The 16,521-nt window shown below is 41.0% G+C and overlaps 1 protein-coding gene across 1 annotated transcript; it reads right to left on the bottom strand.

Moving 5' to 3' along the window:
• Positions 1–3,917: 3,917 nt before the first annotated feature.
• On the bottom strand, positions 3,918–5,930 carry LOC120029348 (5-hydroxytryptamine receptor 7-like). The gene is made up of 2 exons (XM_038974580.1): positions 5,398–5,930; positions 3,918–4,725 (listed from the first exon to the last, which is right to left on the bottom strand). The coding sequence occupies exons 1-2, from the start codon at positions 5,928–5,930 to the stop codon at positions 3,918–3,920; spliced, it is 1,341 nt and encodes a 446-aa protein (XP_038830508.1).
• Positions 5,931–16,521: the final 10,591 nt, after the last annotated feature.

The following is a 16,521-nucleotide window of genomic DNA, read 5'->3' as shown; positions in this document are numbered from 1 at the left end:
TAAATGAAAAGGCCTAAATTGAATAGGACAAAAAATGAATAGGCCTAAGTTTAATAGGACAAAAAATGAATAGGCCTAAGTTTAATAGGACAAAAAATGAATAGGCCTAAGTTTAATAGGACAAAACATGAATAGGCCCAAGTTTAATAGGACAAAAAATGAATAGGCCTAAGTTTAATAGGACAAAAAATGAATAGGCCTAAGTTTAATAGGACAAAAAATGAATAGGCCTAAGTTTAATAGGACAATAAATGAATAGGCCTAAATTTAATAGGACAATAAATGAATAGGCCTACATTTAATAGGATAAAAAAAATGAATAGGCCTAAGTTTAATAGGCCAAAACATGAATAGGCCTAATCATCACTGAGCCACCATTTTCCTTCAGGCCCCATGTCTATGATCTGTGCTGGGAGGAGGGCTCAGAGAGTAGGCCTATTTCTTTCACATAAGGGCTTTTAAGGGAATTGCTTTAACAAAAGCCTCCATTTTATTCGCTAAGTGCACTACCGCGTTGACTGAATACTGAATTCTGTGAGTTTGGATAATTCTACGTTGTTTCCCTTAGCGACATGGCCATCATAAACGTTGCTAAGTGGGTGACTTTGGGTACATGTTGGATTTAGACAGGAAATAGAACGTCACCCTAAACCCATTTTTCCCCCTCCTTCAGCTGTCTTGGTTTTGACTCACAATAAGACATTTAAGATGACTTTGCGACGTATGATTCAGTGTTGTTAAGTGCGTAGGATTGCCTAACACCCCTGCGCCTTCCTTTTCTTCACTGGGCATTGCTTTACGTGTGATAGAACATATGACTGGGCCAATACTCCACATTTTCACTTTGTTTCACTAAAACAATTACAAGCCATCACACAACAAGGTGTTGGCACACTGAGCAATTTAACAGAGAGAATACTGACATTATAGTCAGGAAAATTAAAAACACAAATTGTGACTTAACTGTAAACACATGGAAAAGCTATTCATAAAGCCATCTAAATTAAACAATGTTATTGCCATTTTATAAAAACCAAGAAAGGTTCACAGAATACCCTCAGATTCTATTTACACTTTGAGTCTTTATGACATTACTATCAAAATCACTGTGTCTTTATGACATTACTATCAAAATCACTTTGTCTTTATGACATCACTATCAAAATCACTGTGTCTTTATGACATTACTATCAAAATCACTTTGTCTTTATGACATTACTATCAAAATCACTCTGTCTTTAAGACATTACTATCAAAATCACTTTGTCTTTATGACATCACTATCAAAATCGCTGTCTTTATGACATTACTATCAAAATCACTGTGTCTTTATGACATTACTATCAAAATCACTTTGTCTTTATGACATTACTATCAAAATCACTTTGTCTTTATGACATTACTATCAAAATCACTGTGTCTTTATGACATTACTATCAAAATCACTTTGTCTTTATGACATCACTATCAAAATCACTGTGTCTTTAAGACATTACTATCAAAATCACGTTGTCTTTATGACATTACTATCAAAATCACTTTGTCTTTATGACATTACTATCAAAATCACTTTGTCTTTATGACATCACTATCAAAATCGCTGTGTCTTTATGACATTACTATCAAAATCACGTTGTCTTTATGACATTACTATCAAAATCACTTTGTCTTTATGACATCACTATCAAAATCACTGTGTCTTTAAGACATTACTATCAAAATCACTTTGTCTTTATGACATCACTATCAAAATCACTTTGTCTTTATGACATTACTATCAAAATCACGTTGTCTTTATGACATTACTATCAAAATCACGTTGTCTTTAAGACATTACTATCAAAATCACTTTGTCTTTATGACATTACTATCAAAATCACTGTGTCTTTATGACATTACTATCAAAATCACTGTGTCTTTATGACATTACTATCAAAATCACTTTGTCTTTATGACATCACTATCAAAATCACTTTGTCTTTATGACATTACTATCAAAATCACTTTGTCTTTATGACATCACTATCAAAATCACTTTGTCTTTATGACATTACTATCAAAATCACTTTGTCTTTATGACATCACTATCAAAATCACTTTGTCTTTATGACATCACTATCAAAATCACTTTGTCTTTATGACATCACTATCAAAATCACTGTGTCTTTATGACATTACTATCAAAATCATGCAATTCTGTTAAATCCTTAATGATGTCACTCTCATTAAAAAAATGAAATAATGATTTGTCAATCACATTTATATATGTATATGATACCATTCAACAAACATACATTCAACATAAATTAACAGACATTGGAGGGGAAAAAAATCTTTATACAATTGAAAGGGCATACTCACAGTAAGTAAAATGCCATGTGTAGGTTGTATTGTCCATTGGGCACGTCCAACATGTCCCAATGAACCATTTGCATTTAGAGTCTGCATTAACTCTAATTGAAAAGATGTTGTCTGAAGGTCAAACACATAACCATGGAACAACGTCAACACACCATGGTTGATTTTTGACAAAGTCACAACATTGTTACCGTGACGTACAGAAAATGTTCAAAAGTGTTTGTTTACATTTACTTTGTTTACAAACATTGGAGTAAAACAAGCTTATATTTTGGTTCTGATGGGGTACTACAGTTGAACTAAGCTCATTAGGCATTTCTAAGTTGTATTCTTCAAGAATCAAATGGGTATATACAAAGTTGGAAGCACAGAATTTTCTAGAACGTATGCTGTAATGTTAAGATTTTCCTTCACAGGAACTAAGGGGTCTAGTCCGAACCATGAAAAAAAACAGCCCCAGATCATTATTCCTCCTCCACCAAACTTTACAGTTGGCACTATGTATTGGGGAAGGTAGCATTTTCCTGGCATCCGCCAAACCCAGATTAATCTGTCGGACTGCGTGATCCATCACTCCAGAGAACGCGTTTCTACTGCTCCAGGGTCCAATGGTGCCTCGCTTTCCACCAGTCCAGCCGACGCTTGGCATTGCGCATGGTGATCTTAGGCTTGTGTGCGGCTGCTTGGCCGTGGAAACCCATTTCATGAAGCTCCCGACGAACAGTTCTTGTGCTGATGACGTTGCATCCAGAGGCAGTTTGGAACTCGGTAGTGAGGGTTGCAACCGAGGACAGACGATTTTTACCTGCTACGCGCTTCAGCACTCGGCGTTCCCGTTTTATGAGCTTGTGTGTCCTACCACTTCGCGGCTGAGACGTTGTTCCTGCTAGACTTTTCCACTTCACGATAACAGCACTTACAGTTGACGGGCAGCTCTTGCAGCCACCCTGGGGATCTTGCAGGGCAAACATTTGACGAACTGGCTTGTTGGAAAGGTGGCATCTTATGACGGTGCTACATTGAAAGCCACTGAGCTCTTCAGTAAGGCCATTTTTTATGACAATGTTCGTCTATGGAAATCGCATGACTTGGGCTAGATTTTATACACCTGTAAGAAACGGGTGTGGCTGAAATAGCCAAATCCACTAATTTTAAGGGGTGTCCACATACTTTTGTTAATATAGTCAACAACAACAAAAAAATGGATGGATCAGCTGTAGATTGCCCCTTCAAGCAACAGCTAAACCGTCTTGTTCTGAGGCATCGTGTTTATGCAACAACAGCACAACTGAGAAATGCCCAGGGTAAAAGCACCGTAACGTCACGGACACAAAGCCAATGACCATGGACTCACATTCAGATGGAAGGATAGAGATTCTTAGTTGTTTCATAAATCAGACCTGACCAATAAGGTCTAGACTGTGTCTGGATATGCACGATCTTAAGTAGAGGAACCAGGCAGGCAGATAACATTGACCTAAGACTTGGTCATTGAGAGAACGTGGTCTACTCTAGTGCTCAGTATGGCAGCTCCCACAACACCACAACAATAACACCATTTAGATAACAGAGTCTGTCTTATCCACCCGTTTGAGGACTTGTTGCATCCCGACGGCAGACAACTTGCGGTTGATATTGCGGTAACGGCAGCGCAGCAGGTTGCTGTAGGTGGTCCTCAGGTCCCTGTTGAAGAAGGCGTAGATGAAAGGGTTGAGGAGGGAGTTGGCGTAGCCCAGCCACAACAGGGTCCTCTCCACCCACAAGGGCACACAGCTAGGGCAGTCCGCCCTGCAGATGAAGGGTCTGGCCGTGGACAGTAAGAAGAAAGGCATCCAGCAGACACTGAAGGCCCCTACCACGATCCCCAGGGTGGCTGCTGCCTTCTGCTCCCGCTTGAAGATGGACATGTTCCTCCGGTTGCTCCTCATGAGGCGCGAGAATCGCGTGCACTCCTCCACCTCCCTGTGGAGCCTCAGGGCGGCCGACACACAGTCCACGCTCTCCTCTTCCTCCTCCTGTTCCTGCATGGCTTCCTCCTCTTCCCCCCGCGCCTCCTCCTCCCCGACCCGCGGGAAGCCCGTGATGGTGTGTTTGGCGGCGCTGAGCTTGGCGGCGTGGTAGATACGGTAGTACATAATGAGCATGACGGATACGGGGATGTAGAACGCCACTGAGGTGGAGTAGATGGTGTAACCAAAGTCCTGGCTGATCAGACACACCTTGTTGTCGTTTACGTTCTGGGCCCAGCCGAAGAGGGGGGGCAAGGTGATGGAGGCGGACAGGAGCCACACGCACACCACCATCTTGGCCATGCAAGTGCCATTCTGTCTCACAGGGTAAGTCAGAGGCTTGGTTATGCCCAGGTACCTCAGAACGGACAACAAAATAAGCATATAATTAATTAGCTGTAAACATAAATGAACTGTTTATACATACAGAACTTATTACTGTAAATACATTGGATGAACAGCAAGGAACTTCCAAAGGAAAACAAACACTGGGGAATTATTCACACCAAAATAAAGACAGCAATTAGAATAAGATAGTGTATAACAATCGTATTATAATGCAGCCTGCTACTAGGGCTAGGCTATAATTTGTTTTAAAGGAGATTGGAATTCCCGGACTCTTTACATGTTTTTATTATGTTTATGACAGGATAGGAGAACATACAGTATAGAGGGACCAGCAAAAATGTGTATAGGGCTCATGAGGGGATCGAACTGCAGGGGGTAAACAAATAGTTTGAGGTGAGAGTGCTACCCACTTAATTCACTATGAAAATATCCGTGTTAATTTGTTTTTTTAATGATTTATTTTATTTAGTAGCCTACACCAATTGGTGCCAAGCCCGAATGGGCTTATAAGACACGATTTCATCAAGTATGTGTGCAAAAAAACACTAAACAAAAATATAAGACTCAATTTAACAATTAAATGCATAATTAACAATCCTAATAAAACGGCTTTCACCGTGTCACACTACGCAAACAATACGTGTCCTTCTATGTAGGCAATAGGCATTGGAATGACACTTACCTGTCTATGCTAATTACGCACAACGTCATTATGGATGCGGTGCAGCACATCACGTCCATGGCAATAAAAACATTGCAGAAGACTTGGCCAAAAACCCATTGCCCCCCAATAAGGTCCGTTATACTGACAAACGGCATAACTGCCAGCGCGATTGAAAGGTCGGCAACCGCCAGAGACACGATCAGATAGTTGGACGGCTGCCGCAACTTTTTCACGAAGCACACCGAAATCACCACCAGCAAATTCCCGCAGATAGTAAACAGCGTGAGCATGGTGAGGATCCCTCCAATAAATACCTTCTCCACCTTGTCGTAGTTCAGAATTTGCTCCCCACACCGAGTGCTATTCTCCATCAGCAGAGTTGGAGACTGCGAAGTGGCGGATACTGCCTCCGCCGCCTCTTGCGCAATCTTCAGCAAGTGTGCAACGAGAGCCTCCGAAATCATATTTGTTGCACCGGGCTCTTTCACTTTCTCCATCACATAAGATTTCATGTTGCTGTTGTTGAAAGTTCCATCTGCATCCACGAACATGCTGGTTGGTTTTTATCCATGAACTTGCAACCCCGTAAAATGACATAGCCTTATAGGCCTACGCACAGATGTGCATGTGTGATGTAAATGACTAATCTGCAACCTCCGCTCAGAGCGCGCATTCGTAGTAGTCGGAAACACGCAAATTGCTCTATTTTGAGGACATTATTCATCACGCAAGCACGTATCAAAAAATGACCTTAAAATGTTTCTCTGTGAACATCTCTGGTCGCCACGGAGAAATAACAGCTCCTGCGGCCATGTCAGTGCAATTATACGCTAACTGATTGACAAGGGACGTCAGGAACACCTAGACGTTGGAGTCATACCAAATGTATTCAAAAAAAAATAGCAAATGTCTCGCTGATTTATTCAAGACATGAAATAAGCATGTCATTATCTGAATAGCCAACCAATCCAATGCGGCCATGGACAATAACGGATGGGGGACCGTATCAAAATACCTTTATTGGCAACTAAATCAGGTGTAGTAGAATAGGCCTAATAATTGTAAGCTAAAATATGGCCACAATAGCATCATTTTTTTATATTTTTAATTTATGCATAAATACATATACAGTGGGGAGAACAAGTATTTGATACACTGCCGATTTTGCAGGTTTTCTTACTTACAAAGCATGTAGAGGTCTAATTTTTATCATAGGTACACTTCAACTGTGAGAGACGGAATCTAAAACAAAAATCCAGAAAATCACATTGTATGATTTTTAAGTAATTAATTTGCATTTTATTGCATGACATAAGTATTTGATACATCAGAAAAGCTAGAACTTAATATTTGGTACAGAAACCTTTGTTTGCAATTACAGAGATCATACGTTTCCTGTAGTTCTTGACCAGGTTTGCACACACTGCAGCAGGGATTTTGGCCCACTCCTCCATACAGACCTTCTCCAGATCCTTACATTTACATTTAAGTCATTTAGCAGACGCTCTTATCAAGAGCGACTTACAAATTGGTGCATTCACCTTATGATATCCTTCAGGTTTCGGGGCTGTCGCTGGGCAATACGTTATTTCAGCTCCCTCCAAAGATTTTCTATTGGGTTCAGGTCTGGAGACTGGCTAGGCCACTCCAGGACCTTGAGATGCTTCTTACGGAGCCACTCCTTAGTTGCCCTGGCTGTGTGTTTCGGGTCGTTGTCATACTGGAAGACCCAGCCACGACCCATCTTCAATGCTCTTACTGAGGGAAGGAGGTTGTTGGACAAGATCTCGCGATACATGGCCCCATCCATCCTCCCCTCAATACGGTGCAGTCGTCCTGTCCCCTTTGCAGAAAAGCATCCCCAAAGAATGATGTTTCCACCTCCATGCTTCACGGTTGGGATGGTGTTCTTGGGGTTGTACTCATCCTTTTTCTTCCTCCAAACACGACGAGTGGAGTTTAGACCAAAAAGCTCTATTTTTGTCTCATCAGACCACATGACCTTCTCCCATTCCTCCTCTGGATCATCCAGATGGTCATTGGCAAACTTCAGACGGGCCTGGACATGCGCTGGCTTGAGCAGGGGGACCTTGCGTGCACTGCAGGATTTTAATCCATGACGGCGTAGTGTGTTACTAATGGTTTTCTTTGAGACTGTGGTCCCAGCTCTCTTCAGGTCATTGACCAGGTCCTGCCGTGTAGTTCTGGGCTGATCCCTCACCTTCCTCATGATCATTGATGCCCCACGAGGTGAGATCTTGCATGGAGCCCCAGACCGAGGGTGATTGACCGTCATCTTCAACTTCTTCCATTTTCTAATAATTGCGCCAACAGTTGTTGCCTTCTCACCAAGCTGCTTGCCTTGTCCTGTAGCCCATCCCAGCCTTGTGCAGGTCTACAATTTTATCCCTGATGTCTTTACACAGCTCTCTGGTCTTGGCCATTGTGGAGAGGTTGGAGTCTGTTTGATTGAGTGTGTGGACAGGTGTCTTTTATACAGGTAACGAGTTCAAACAGGTGCAGTTAATACAGGTAATGAGTGGAGAACAGGAGGGCTTCTTAAAGAAAAACTAACAGGTCTGTGAGAGCCGGAATTCTTACTGGTTGGTAGGTGATCAAATACTTATGTCATGCAATAAAATGCATTTACTTAAAAATCATACAATGGGATTTTCTGGATTTTTGTTTTAGATACCGTCTCTCACAGTTGAAGTGTACCTATGATAAAAAATTACAGACCTCTACATGATTTGTAAGTAGGAAAACCTGCAAAATCGGCAGAGTATCAAATACTTGTTCTCCCCACTGTATATTGTCGTAAGCCTTATTGGAACAGTAGCGAGCATAAAGTGTGGAGAGTTGTCATCAAGGCAAAGGGTGGCTACTATAAAATATATTTAGATTTGTTTAACTCTTTTTGTTGTTGTTAGTTACTACATGATTCCATATGTGTTATTTCATAGTTTTGAAGTCTTCACTATTATTCTACAATGTAGAAAATAGTAAAAAATAAAGAAAAATCCTGGAATGAGTAGGTGTGTCCAAACTTTTGACTGGTACAGTACATTGTTGTAACCCTTATTGGAACAGTAGCTAGCAGGTGTGCCTAGGGGCTAGCAGAACAGGGTTTGAGACCTGCATATAATTGCTACACTAGTGTCAGAAGTGGGATGGAGCCTTTGATGGGCATGGTGTGTACATGTGAGGAACTTGTCGTAGAGAGGGTGGGGACAGCTCACCTGAAGGAAGCGGTAATGTAGCGACTTTAACTCAACACCTAACGACCTTGTCAAGAGGTTCGGACCTCTTGGTGTAACGGTTAAGATGTTGGCTCGACAGTTGCTCGACCCAGGTTTGAGTTCCAGTCAGGGCTGCCACCCCACGAATTCGTTACAATAGATAAATAGTTAGGCATATGTAAAGGCGGTGGCAGTAGCCTCGAGGTTACCAGCTTCAATTTCCTGTATACTACCTACTGCTGTTGTGCCCTTGAGCAAGGCACTTGACCCCTACGTGTGTGTGTGTGTGTCAGCTTGGGTACCGGAACAGCAAAAAATAAATGATCTGTGCAAATGTACCAATAAATGAAGTATAGTAATCTGATTGACACACTCCCGGGATCACAGCTAAGTATGTCATGGGGCTGTCATGTATTAAAGTGGGTTTATCTGACCTGTCCTGTATTATTCATAAGACTAAAGGTACCAAAACCTTTTAAATCTGGTTCAGAATGATCTGGAATCTGTCAATAAATAAATAAATAATATTTCTATCCAGCATCAGATCAGAAAATAATGATTCTGATCCGGATACCAGAATATGAAGATCACAGAATCTGGATTCAGTGCTTTGAACAGGCCTCTCCATCTCCTGAACAGACTGTGCTACTACTTCTACACTGTCGTGGGGAAACAGAAGAGAGAACTACATGAAGAAAGATACCTTGACTAAAAATAGTAGTCTGTATATCCCTTAGAAGTTCAGTTGATTAATTTATTTGAAACTTCTCAATATAACAAATCCAAAATCACATTTTATTGGTCTTGTACATATATTTTGCAGATGTTATCACAGGTGAAGCATAATGCTTATGTTTCTAGCTCCAACAGCGGATGAATACTGAACAATACACAGAAATCTATGGTTACTATGGTGACATTATGTATATGCACCCGGCAGTCTCTGTTTTGAAACCATTGGACTCAGTTTTCCATTCAGCGATACGTTTTATCACTGGGGATGGTTTAAGGACTCACTATTGTAGTCTGTATAAAATGTGGGATGGGACCTCTGTCTGTAAGAAGAGAGCTGCACTCTCTTATGTATTTACAAAGCAGACTTACAGATACTTCCTCTGTTGTGCAGCGGTCTAAAGCACTGCATCTCAGCGCTAGAGGTGTCACTACAGACCCCGGTTCAATTCCAGGCTGAATTACAACCAACCGTGATTGGGAGCCCAATAGGGCGGCACACAATTGGCCCAGCGTCGTCCGGGTTTGGCCGGTTTAGGCCGTCATTGTAAATAAGAATTTGTTCTTAACTGACTTGCCTAGTTTAAATAAAGGTTAAATAAAATAAAAACATAACTTCATCGATTACATTTAGACTTACAAATTACCAAACCCGTTCTCAGAGATGGATAACTCTGGAGATCCCTTTGGTCTACACAGAATTGGGAAAATCTAAAGGCTTATATTTGTGGAACAATATGCAGAATTCCTTGCAGTTAGATATTCTGGTTTCTTTCAGGCATTTTACATGATTCATTGGAGACTTTTATGTTACAGAATGCGATTGCTTTAATGTTTAATGTTGTGTATTTTATTGGGTTTTATTATAGAGAGTTTTATAAGTAATGTTTTATAAGTAGAGTTGTTGTGTTTTATTTTATATAATTTGTGTTTTATTTTATTTTTGAAAGTATTGGGATTTATTTGTAAACTTATACAGGGCACTCTTGTAAAATAGTTTTGATCTCAATGTGACTCCTTGTTTAAATGAAAGGTTCATAAAAAATTCCCCCAAAATCCAAAGAAATTAAGAAATATCAGAGCAAGCATTGTCAGAGTCTGGAATATAAATACATATATACACTGTTGTCAGAGGCAACCTGGAGCATTTCCCAGTCTGACTGATCAAAACAATCTTGAAGCATAGATTCCGATTGGTCAGACCAACTAGTGACCACATACCTATACTGCAGTCAGTTTAACATAATGAACCTTTGGTTTGAAGTTACATTGACATGTCTTGGTTGTTCACCCATCTAAATCCACCGTTCCAGTGGCATCAAGTCTTGATCATCAATATAATCCTGATTTTCGGCATCAAAACTATCCTAATCACTACCTTTTTTGAGTTTTGAAAACGCAAAAACGACATTCATTCCTGATTAAAAGGTCAGAGTACCAAATCCTTATCCCTATTCAGAGGGTCAGAATCTTATTTTTCCGTTTTGTAAACCCAAATTCTAACATTTAAGCCTATCTGATTTGCCCAAATCTGTTCAGATCATTTTAAAAAATCGGCCAATTTCTCACAATAACGAAGATCAGGGAAATATGTAGAGGCTTTTTTTTTTGAGTCATGTTGGGGATGAATCAGAACGAGTTGGGTAACATAGAAAATATGTTTTATTTTCATCATATGCTTGTGAGATACTTGTCATTAAAATATTTCCCTTTGTCTATAGATATATAAATATGTTCTTTGAGAAGAACATAACTATGAATCAAGGGGTTTATTATCAGATATAGGCAAATGAGACTATGGACCATTGAGCAGAATACTTTTTGTACAGTACGTTACAATAGCGCCACCATGTGGCCTTATAGGATTAACTGACCAACTTTAGTCTTTAGCCTTAAAGTCTTCTGAAGACACTGATGATGAGGCCTACTCAAGCGAACCAAAATCATCTTCTATTTGAATACACTGTAATCACTCCTGCCGTGTTGGCTGGGGCTGCAGAGCAGAGTATCCCCCCCCCCCCCCCAAAAAAAAAATATGACAAGTGACGCTATATCTAACAGTGTTACATTAGACCTCTTCACATTGCTGCTAGTGTTACATAGGACCTTGATATGGCAAGTTTCACCAGTTTGAACAGTAGGCTAAACAAAAGAGCTGTTGACATGGTTTTGAAGGGAGAAAATAACCCCACATAACCGTTGTACTGTATATAATTGTAATGTTATTCTCATGTGAGCAATTGGAATACTATATGTCCTGTAGAATATTACTGCGTGTTTTACATTTAAAAATGTGACATTTTCTTTTAATTATACACTGAACAAAAATATAAAACGCAACATGTAAAATGCTCGTCCCATGTTCCATGAGCTGAAATAAAAGATCACTGAAATTTTCCATACGCACAAAAATATTATTTATCGCAAATTTTGTGCACACATTTGTTTTACATCCCTGTTAGTGAGCATTTTATCCTTTGTCAATATAATCCATCCACCTGACAGGTGTGGCATATCAAGAAGCGTACACAGGTGCACCTTGTGCTGGGGATAAAAGGCCACTAAAATGTGCAGTTTTGTCACACAATACAATGCTATAGATGTCTCATGTTTTGAGGGAGCGTGCAATTGGCTTGCTGACTGTTGGAATGTTCACCAGAGCTGTAGCCAGAGAATTTAAAGTTAATTTCTCTACCATAAGCCGCCTCCAACGTTGTTTTAGAGGACTTGGCAGTACGTCCAACCGGCCTCACAACCGCAGACCACAGTGTAACCACGGCAGCCCAGGACCTCCACATCCAGCTTCTTCACCTGCGGGATCGTCTGAGACCAGCCACCCGGACAGCTGATGACACTGTGGGTTTGCACAACCCGAATAATATCTGCACAAACTGTCAGAAACCATCTCAGGGAAGCTCATCTGCGAGCTCGTCGTCCTCACCAGGGTCTTGACATGAATGCCAAAATCCATCACAGCCATTGAAGATGAGTGGAACAACATTCCAGAGGCCACAGTCAACAGCCTGATCAACTCTATGTGAAGGAGATGTGTCACGCTGCATGAGGCTAAATGGTGGTCACACCAGATACTGACTGGTTTTCTGATCCCCGCCCCTACCTGTCTTTATTTAGGGTACTGTATCTGTGACCAACAGATGCATATCTGTATTCCCAATCATGTGAAATCCATAGATTAGGGCCTAATGAATTTGTTTAAATTGATGGATCTCCTTGTATGAACTGTAACCAAACCGTTCAGACGTTTTCATGAGAAGACCGATTTGTTTGGGGATGTCTCTCATGTTCTGACAAACACAGCTGTAGCTCAGCCACTTTCCACCGCAGATGCGGAAGGCCGACATTGGTGGATGTGATGGATTGAGAAGCAGCCCAAGTTAAAGAAACGTATATCTCGAGCTTAAAACAAATGATGGGGATATATTTATTACGTTACGCACGGGTGCGTCAATAGACTTAAGGATTAACACGCTTAAATTACGAGAGTACACAGTCCTTGTGAGGACTTTCCATGAATGACAGTGGTATGTTGTCCTGGTATGTTGTCCTGGTATAGTTGTCCTGGGATAGTTGTCCCAGTATAGTTGTCCAGGTATAGTTGTCCCGGTATAGTTGTCCCGGTATAGTTGTCCCGGTATAGTTGTCCAGGTATAGTTGTCCAGGTATAGTTGTCCCGGTATAGTTGTCCAGGTATAGTTGTCCCGGTATAGTTGTCCAGGTATAGTTGTCCCAGTATAATTGTACGGTGATATTCCATGAATGGCGGTGGTATGTTGTGTCCTAGAAGCTGGCATGGGAAAATAAAGAGAAATATATTGTATTATTATCTGTGTAACATTCTTTGTAGAAGAGGAACAGAAATACATGCTATTCCTTCAACCCCTCAAATAGATCATGAAAAGCTCTGGGCTTCTTCTTTTTTTGAAACAACAAAAAGCATTAAGATAGAAATGTTAAGAGTACACTGTCAAACAATCTTATTGAAACGATAATGTGTCGCATTCTATTGATGATGTGACACTTTGGAATAGCTTATTTATTTTTGTTTTTGTGAGTTTGTTCAGACGCTGCTGGTTATGAGGTTAAATTAAACACCAAACACAACATAGCCTACTTGTTCCAAAAATAAAGAACGTGCCTCTAACAGTCCATTATGTTCCAAGGCAAGGGGGTGGGCGACTCCAGTTCTCCAGGGTCTGATTGGGGTCACACTTTTTCTCCATCCCTAGCAAACACGGCTGATTGGTCAAATTGCATTCTAAACTGAAGATCATGATTAGGTGATTATTGGAGTCAGGTGTGTTAATAAGCTGGGGCTGGGGGCAAAACACCAATCACAGGCCCTGGAGGACTGGAATTGCCCGCCCCTGTTCTAAGGTCTCTCTCTGCTACTTCCTGTTTCTGTCCACTAGATGGTAATAATGTTCCAGTCAGATAACCCTCCGTTTAGTTTCTATGGACAGTAGACAAAATTAGATTTACCAAGTGAAAGTCAACTCTACATCATGTGTAATATTCGCGGTATAGAATAATTTACTGTAAAACCACATAATTTTTCCCGTAAAATCACAGTGCAAAGAAAATGTGAATATTAATTACAGGAACTGTCCTGAAAAATGCATGTTTAAAAATGACTTATTAAAGTACTGTGAAATAACATATATATATATTTTTTACAGTGCACTGTTCCTCATACATGCTTAATTGAGTCTTACGTTGTGATGCAAATAGCACAAAAAACTGTACATACTGGTCAACAGTTCTACAAAGATCGCAGACATGAACAAGACTAGAATAACATCTCTCATAGATTAAAAACAAATGTACATTTCAATAGGAAAAAATAATATCCTTTTAGGCACTTGTTATATGGGGCAAACAGCAATCAGAGTATCACGTTTTTTGTTGTATTTTTTTTATCCCTTTATTGTACCAGGTAAATATGACTGAGGCTTAAATTATAGGCATTGAGGCTTTTAAAGACAATGTTCAAACATTCGCAAAGATCCCATTCACGTTAAAATGTTGTAGGCTACGTCGCCTCAATCGGAAATTGCCTTTAATAGATGCAATTCCTAACATAGCCCTACTGTAGTGAACGGTGGGGGCAGGGAAGCAAACCCCGGGTCGCTGGCGTAAAATACAAACACCATACGCATCGCGCCAACAGGGTAGACCACTTGGTGGGGGTTGTAACGTGCCTCATATAGCGAGGATCGCTACACTGCCCCGTCCGAACAGGTAGGTACCAGTGGAGGCTGCTGAGGGGAGGACGGCTCATTATAATGGCTGGAACAGAGCGAATGGAATGGCATTAAATACATGGAAACCATAGAAACCATGTGTTTGATACCACTTCACTTATTCTGCTCCAGCCATTACCACGAGCCCGTCCTCCCCAATTAAGGTGCCACCAACCTACTGTGCGAGGTATGTTCCGTGCGTCGACTACTCAGCCCCCTCACACGTCCGGGCCGCCATCCCACTTCTGACACCAGTGTAGTGAACGGCGGGGCAGGGAACGAAGCGAACCCGGGGTCGCTGGCGTGAAAAGGCAAACACCCTTCGCATCACACCAATAAGGTTAACCCACTTGGTTGGAATTGTGACGTGAATCATTTAGCGAGGATCGCTACAATACAAACATTTTAAATAAATAAACAACTGACTGAAATACAAAAATTAACGCTCCTTTAAAAATACACAATTGAAACTACACATTAATTAAGCAGTCTCACAAACTAGGGCATAGAGAGCTTTTGGACTGGAAGTGCTTCACTCATGAACCCGAGGAGCCTTAATCTATTATGTACACAAGTGGATGAACACCAGGTAGGACTGCAAAACTAAATACACATCTTGAAATATGCCACTGTACTGTCTGTTCACAGTAGGCCCTACAGCAGAACAATCAACTATAACCAGGCCTAATTATAAATAGATATTCTGGAAAATCATATCAACCTAACACCAGACCAGTGTGCCCAAACCATTACTGACAAATCAAAAATAAAATAAAATGTGATGAACAATCCAACCACTGTTTGACCTTTGACCTGGTGGTATAGTTTCAGTGCCAGAACAAAACAAGGTCATGTGGACAACACCCAAAGATCCACGCTGACAGTTTCCTCGTGATGTAAGGTCTACGACATATCGAAAACCCACCCTTCAACTCGGACCCACTGAGAGATAAACAGGTGAAAACAAAAGCTTCATAGTCACCTCTGAAAAGCCAGGGTGGGGAATAACAACATGGCATAGCAAGAAGTAAACAGCTTTTCCATCTGCATCAGTTTCAACACATAGGAAAATGTTCATGACACAGCCTGGCTGTCATGCCCTCTGCTTGGCGGCGTGTGTGTTATAAATCACCTCAACATGACGGCTACTGACCGCAACACATATCTATAAATATGGCACAGCCATGGCTGAACGTTAGCCTACATCCAGAGAGAAGTAACATTAAATAATCTAACAATAATTATTTTATCCATAGCCTAAGGTTACGCTATAACACGACCGTTCTGCTTATTGGACATATGAACCTGAATGCTTGTTTGTATTTTTCTGTATAGAACGAGAGCGGGTGCCTTTGGGACCGTACTATCCGGGATCGTTGGGATGTCCCTACTCCATTGCAGTTGACATGGTTAAGGGAATGTGTTAAGGTAATGTGTTAAGGTTGTGGTAGGGACGGCCCGAGGATCACAAATAGCACTGACCACAGCCCGTGTCCCCTGGAGAGGGCAAACGGGTTCGGGAGCCATTATTCGTGACGTAACTAGCTCGCTAACCGGCTGTTTTAACTCAGAAACTGCGCTAGCGGCGGGCTGTAAACGTCGGAAGTAAATTACCGACCGTGACCTCCTGGCCAAAACGTGTTGAAGCGGATAGGTCTTTACACCTTTTGTCAACTGAATAAAAGGCGCACATTATTGGTACTAAGAGCGAATAAATATTTTCTACTCGAGCAATTTCGTTAAAAAAATATATTGTAACGAGGGTCGTTACAATACATATTATTAAGGAGGGTGCGCGGGGTTGTATTTTAACGTAGGAGCTAGTTAGATAGAGACAGCAACTCCTTGCCTCGTTTCGGTTAGTTTAGTTAGTTTAGCCTGATATCTGACGTAGCTAGACAACTGCGACA

Source organism: Salvelinus namaycush, chromosome 35, assembly GCF_016432855.1.
Source record: "Salvelinus namaycush isolate Seneca chromosome 35, SaNama_1.0, whole genome shotgun sequence".
In the NCBI taxonomy this organism is placed as follows: domain Eukaryota; kingdom Metazoa; phylum Chordata; class Actinopteri; order Salmoniformes; family Salmonidae; genus Salvelinus; species Salvelinus namaycush.
Note: the sequence above shows the minus strand (reverse complement) of the source record. Positions and strands in the feature narration are given on the sequence as shown.

Bases quoted from the DNA above. Each gene is read 5' to 3' on its own strand.
- LOC120029348 (XM_038974580.1), bottom strand. From the start codon at position 5,930: ATGTTCGTGGATGCAGATGGAACTTTCAACAACAGCAACATGAAATCT. The intron at 4,726-5,397 runs GTAAGTGTCATT...GTCCGTTCTGAG, and splicing joins TGCGTAATTAGCATAGACAG to GTACCTGGGCATAACCAAGC.